This window comes from Bos mutus, chromosome 1, assembly GCF_027580195.1.
Source record: "Bos mutus isolate GX-2022 chromosome 1, NWIPB_WYAK_1.1, whole genome shotgun sequence".
NCBI classification, from domain to species: Eukaryota; Metazoa; Chordata; class Mammalia; order Artiodactyla; family Bovidae; genus Bos; species Bos mutus.
Window position 1 is genome coordinate 1,794,288 of NC_091617.1, and position 6,024 is coordinate 1,800,311.

At 59.4% G+C, this 6,024-nt stretch overlaps 1 protein-coding gene across 1 annotated transcript; it reads right to left on the reverse strand.

Annotated features, from left to right (window-relative positions):
• Window positions 1-2,300: 2,300 nt before the first annotated feature.
• OLIG2 (oligodendrocyte transcription factor 2) lies at window positions 2,301-3,284 on the reverse strand. The gene has a single exon (XM_005893366.3). It carries the CDS (start codon window positions 3,282-3,284, stop codon window positions 2,301-2,303), a length of 984 nt encoding a protein of 327 aa, XP_005893428.2.
• Between the last annotated feature and the right edge of the window lie 2,740 nt (window positions 3,285-6,024).

The following is a 6,024-nucleotide window of genomic DNA, read 5'->3' on the forward strand; positions in this document are numbered from 1 at the left end:
GCGTTCCGGATGCGCGCTCTGCTGTGAGCTGGAGGACTGGAAGGCGGCAAAACGTTCTCTCCTCTTCCTTGATCGGGAAAGGCCGAAGCTTCTTTACCTTTTACCCCCAAATCTCTCTTAAGAGCCACGTCCTAAATTTGCCTTGCAATTTTGGATTGTGAGGAACCCGATAGCAGCGAGAAAACAGAGGCGGGAGTCAGGATTAGGAAGCCCTAGACCAAAGCGCGGCTGGCGACAGCCTCGCTCCTGGCAGGCAGTTCCCAGCACCTGACTTTTTGCGGTTCAAGGCCGGCGAGGGAGCCGGGCGAGGGTCGTGCGTAGAGCAGGGAAGGGAGCGAAGGGTTAGTGGAACCCGCGCCACAAGCGCCCGCAGCCCTCTGGCGGGAACCACATGGCGATGCCGGGCCGAGGGGACCTCGCGTCGCTCGTCCGCAGACGGATGCGGGTGGACGACCGCCCCTCAGCAGAGAGAAAATGGAATCGCTTCAGGACACGGGGACCTAAGCGCCCAGACTCCCAGCCAGAGACACGGGTCTCACCCGGGAGGCCCAAAGTTCGGGCCTCCGAACTTTGCACGGAGGAAAAAAAATTCACTTTCAATGAATCTAATTCTCAACCCAATAGAAAAGGAGTTACGGGTTAGGCGTCAGAAAATAAAAATAAAAACAGGTGAGGAGGAGCACGCCGAGGAGGTGCTCAGAACGTGTTTTAAAGAGAATGTTTGTTACGGGGGAGAAAAATGGGCCAACAACCCTCTCAATCTTTCTCTAGGACAAAACCAGCGGAGCGGTCCCCAAATCCAGCCCAGAAGGATGGAGTCCGGCCGCCCGCTTTTCCCAGGCGGCTCCCCGCACCTCCTTCCACCCACAAGGCTGGAAAACACCCGACTTACTCTAAATTTTATTTAAAATCTCAACACTCGGTCATTTATTTCATTTTTTTTTTTTGCAACCAAACAAGTAATAAATATTATTTAGCACTTTTATCTTTTTACAAAAATAAAACAGATGATACACTCTCTGCAAGGGGCAGCGATCGGAGAGGGGATGTTACGTGGCCGACGCTGTGAAGCCCATATTGCAACTCTGCAAGCCGAGGCGCTTCGCGCGGAGGGAGGAAGCACGTGGAAAGAGTTTGTCATTTGTGTTAAGCTGGCAAAAAGAAACCAATATGGAAGAAACCCGGCTTAGACTGGGGAGGAGGTGGGAAAGTGGCAGTCACGTGAGCAATCAGCTTAGCAGCACGCACTTACCTCATTATTGATCTATTTACACATCCCAAAGAGAAAAAAAAAAAACAAAAAACTGAAAAGTCAACAGAACTCCCAAATAACCCAAACTATATTCACAGCAACATCCTTTGAGTTCTGTCAAATCTTCGGGTACCCAAACGACTGTCCCCAGCCAGGTAAGAAACCAAATCACTTTGTGCTCAGAGACGGAAAAAAGGGGTAGGGAGGGAAATTCTATTTTAAAATAACTAAAAAAACCCACCCGCACCCAAAGTCGACAGTTGTAGGTTATAACAATCCACAAGTGGTTCTATTCTGACTGTCTACAAAGCTTGATCGCACTGTTGAAAAGGAACGTCGACAGATTCCTTCGAAATCCACAAACCCAAACCAATCAGAAGCGACAGGGAGAAACAGCCCGAGACCGCTGTGGGTTTATCCAGATACAGAGACTGGACGCGACCGTAAGTGCTTCTGGTGCCGAATACTAACTCGTAGCCCGAGCCCTGGGCAGGGGAGGACCTTTGAGGGCGAGTCCGGACGGCCGCTTCTGGACTGCGGCTCCAGAGTCTCCTACCCGCCCGGAGAGGCGAGGAAGTCCCCAACGCTCCCCTCCTTTCCTTCCTCCTCGGTACTACGAAGTGCTGCCCGGGCCGAGTGAGGCCGAGTTCGTAGGGAAAGCAGTTTTTAGAATCACCTCTTCTCTGGGGTTCTGACGGGGGGCGGGGAGGGGAGGGAGGGTTGAAAGACGAGATGCGGGTAGCTGCGCCTTCTTATAAAAGTATGTCCAAGGGAGCAGCGCTGCTGTTTAAAAGCCAGAGAGGGTTGAACCAAGTCCCAGAGCAAATGCAACCTCTCACTGCCCAGGGTTCAGCGCACGCCTCCGCTGCATCGGATCCCGGGTACTGGAGTCCTCACCTTTGCCCCCCACCCCCAGCTCACGGAACGGCGCTCCTGCTTGGGACTGAGTTCCCAGGCCCCAGCGCCGGCCGGTCCTGGCTTCCCCCCCACGCAGCCTCGGGGCTCCCATCCTCCCGGCTCGCCAGAACGTGTCTGCCCCCAGGCCCGCTCACTTGGCGTCCGAGGTGAGGCGCGGCAGGCTGCCGGCGCCCATGGCCGACACGTGGTGGTGCGGTGGGGGCACCTGGCACATGCTGCAGGGGCAGGGCATACCGCCCCAGTGCTGGAAGCCGCCAGTGCCCCCGCCGCTGCCGCCCCCGCCCCCAAGCGGGGCCGCCGCCGCCGCCGCCGCCGGAGACTTGAGCAGGCCGTGAGGGGGCCGAATGGAGCCGACCGACGACAACCCGGAGCCGGGCAGGGAGGCGCTGGACACCGCGGCGGCGGCCGCGGCGGCGGCGGCGGCGGCGGCGGCCGGAGGCAGGATGGGATGGTGCACGGCCGGGTGGTGCGCCGCGTGCGCCGCGGCCGCCGGATGAGCCGTGGCGGCGGGCAGGGGCGCCGAGTGCGCCAGGCCGCCGCAGGCCGACGGGTGGAAGCCGGCGTGGTGGCCTCCGTAGATCTCGCTCACCAGTCGCTTCATCTCCTCCAGCGAGTTGGTGAGCATGAGGATGTAGTTGCGCGCCAGCAGCAATGTGGCGATCTTGGAGAGCTTGCGCACCGACGGGCCGTGCGCGTACGGCATGACCTCGCGCAGCCCGTCCATGGCGATGTTGAGGTCGTGCATCCGCTTGCGCTCGCGGCTGTTGATCTTGAGGCGCAGCTGCTGCAGCTCGGGCTCCGTCATCTGTTTCTTATCCTTCTTGGTGGACGACGCGGCCGCCGACGACGTGGACGAAGAGGTGCTGGACGAGGATGACTTGAAGCCGCCGCCGCCGCCGCCGCCCAGCTTGTCCCCCGGGTGCGCGCTCGCCGCGCCCATGGCACCGCGCAGCTCGGCGCTCAGATCCGGCGGGCAGTCGCTCGGCGTGGACGACGACACGGTGCCTCCCGTGAAGCCGCCGCCCCCACTGCCCTTGCTCCGGGCCGGCAGGAAAAGGTCATCGGGCTCCGGCGACGACGGCCGGCTAGACACCAGGCTGGCGTCCGAGTCCATGGCCCCGAGGGATCGTCGCAGCCTTCCCGGGGTCCTCCCCTCCCTGGGTCCTCAGAGCTTCCAGGACGCCTACTGCGGAGAGAGGAGGAGAGAAACACGAAAGAGACGGGAGATCGAAATCGAGATCGAGCGGCACTGGGGTCAGTGAGAGAGAAAAGCTGCTCCCGCCTGCACCGCAGCGCGGGGTCCAGGCGCTGGTGGCCGTTCGCTTCGGGTCCACCTCGCTGTCTCTGGTCTTGGCATGCAGGTAAGCTTAAGTCACCGCTCTTTCCCTCCCTACCGCCTCCCCGCCGCTCTCATCCACAGGTTGTTTAATCCCTGGAGGATGGAGCTCTCCTCTGGGAGGGTGGCATTCTACGGTTTTTATACCTTCTGTTAGGAATGAGGTCTTCCCTGGTGACTCAGACGGGAAGATCCCCTGGAGAAGGCGATGGTAACCCACTCCAGTATTCTCGCTTGGAAAATGCCACGGACAGAGGAGCTTGGCAGGCTACAGTCCATAGGGTCGCAATGAGTCGGACACGACTGAGCGACTAACACACTAAGAAAAAGTGTCAAGTGAGGGTTTTTCTTTGGGAAGGGTGGAGATCTAAATAGAGAAGTATTTATTTGGTTCCTCAAACGCATCCACCTTATCTCCATCGACACCGCTCAGCAAACACACGCTCACAGACCGGCAGCCAGCGCCCGCCACGGAGCCCAGACTCCACGCGCTGCGCCAGGGGCGGGCTGGGGGCTCGTCCAGCTGACTGGGGCTGGGGCAGAAGACCGCTATTGTGGCCCCAATTTCTCGCTTTGGGGCAAAAGGGATGGTGCGGTGACCGTGGGAAGGGCCAGGGCAGCGAAACCGCTGGGAGAACTGGCGGGCAAGGGAGGGATCTGGATCCACTTTAGCGGAGCTCCCCGGGTCGCAGCCGAAGTGAGGGGCCTCTGTCCCTGGGGTGTAGGCTGGAGTTGCTTGGGGCGGGGGGTTGAGAGGGGCGGGCGCACTTACCACGGATGCGGTTAGAGGAGCTCGGTCCCCAAGACTGCGGCAGAGAACCGGGACCGGGCGCCGATGTCGCGTCGGTCTATAATGAGCATCCGCACCTTTCCCCGCTCGGAGGGTTTTTATAGCCGGGTGGCGGCGGCGACGGCGGCGGTGGCCGCGGCGGGGGCGGGGAACAATGTGCGGGTCTTGGAGGGGCCGCCGCGCCAATGAGCTGGGCAGGCCCGGGGTGGGGGTGGGTGGGGGGAGTGGGAAGCTGATGTCATCCGGGCTAATTCCGCTCAATGAAACTCGCCGGGCCGGGCACACGCCTCCTCCCAGCGCTCAGCCAATGGGCGCCCGCGGCCGGGAGAGTCTTACCGGAGGGACTGCAGCGTGGACCCCGAGAGGGCGACTGAGAGGCAAAGCCCGAGGAGGAGGGAGGGCTCGCGGGGGAAGTGCAGAGCGCCGCGGTTGGGACCGAGGGAGAGAGGGGACACTGTCAAATTTCTATTAAAATGCGGGAACGCAGAGTCAGGCTCGGGGAGGAGGTGCGCGGGGGGCTGTGCGCACGAATTAACCCGGTGCGCAAGGCGTTCAGATCTTGGGTTCGGATCTTCGCAGATAACCCTGGCTACTCGGGAACTGGGCTGGAGTCTCCTCCCTTCCCACCCCCGTGTGTGTGTGTTCTCGCCACCTGTTCCCACTTCGTGGGTTTCATCAGCACGTGGGCATTTTGAGCCCCAAATGTGCACGATAACCAGGGACGAAACTCCTGCTTTCTTTGCACTCGAAGCGCGCCTCTAAGAGGTGGCGGCGGCTGCAACTCGGCAAGCGGCCAGTAGCGCCCCCAGCTGGGCGCCGGGCCTGGCGAGGAGGAAGGCGGGGAAGGCAAGAGGGGACCCGCTACCGGGACGGGGCTTTGAAAGAAATCATGTTCTTCATAAAGTTGACGATGGCGCAGACACCGGGACGAGGCGTTTGCACTGAGAAACCGCGCTAATGCAGGCGGAGAGTTGAGCCCAGGGTCAGGCGTCCTTTCGTAGCATCAGGAACCAAAGGATGGTATTTTCTGCACCATTTTTGTGGTGGTCACCACGCCGTGGCGTAGAGGGGCAAAGCTGGCTTGTCTGCAGAAAGAAGTCTCAATCTTGGGCCAAGACCGCGGGATCCAACCCTTTGGGGCCGAGATCCATGGCGTTTTACCAGTCGCAGCCTGGCTCCCAAACCTGGAAATCCTTGACCTCCGAGGAACTAAATCCGATCTGCAGAAGCGCCCAACTGAAGTAGTTCTGTGGTACCGACGCCTCCACCCATTTTACAGATGGGAAAATCGAGAGACTGTGTCTGTAGCAAGCCTACGCAGGAGGTGGGGGGGACCCAAACTTGACTTTACTGTGCACCTCTGCCTGAACTGCAGATGGGGGCTCTGGTGGTTACTTTATAGTAGGGGCCCCGTCTCCCCAACCTCAGACATTTTATCGTAGTTGAATTTCTCACAGCCATATATTTTGAGCACACAGGTTTGTTTCTTCAAATCCAGGACCCTAGTAGTGCTTTACACTGCAGCCGCAGGGACTCGGCCCCAGCCCTCTCTCCAAGGGGGTGTTATCAGCCTCTTGGTTATCTGCATTATTTGGGACCTTTTCATTTGTATGCACGGTTTTAAAAACACAACAGACAAACAAACTTGGCTAGTAGTAATTCACCTTCAAGCAGCACAGTTAGAAATAAACCAACAAAACCCCAGGTTATTGCTCCCAGTTTGGGAGT

What these genes read in the sequence shown, in the direction of transcription:
- OLIG2 (XM_005893366.3), bottom strand. Translation starts at nt 3,284, where the DNA reads ATGGACTCGGACGCCAGCCTGGTGTCTAGCCGGCCGTCGTCGCCGGAG.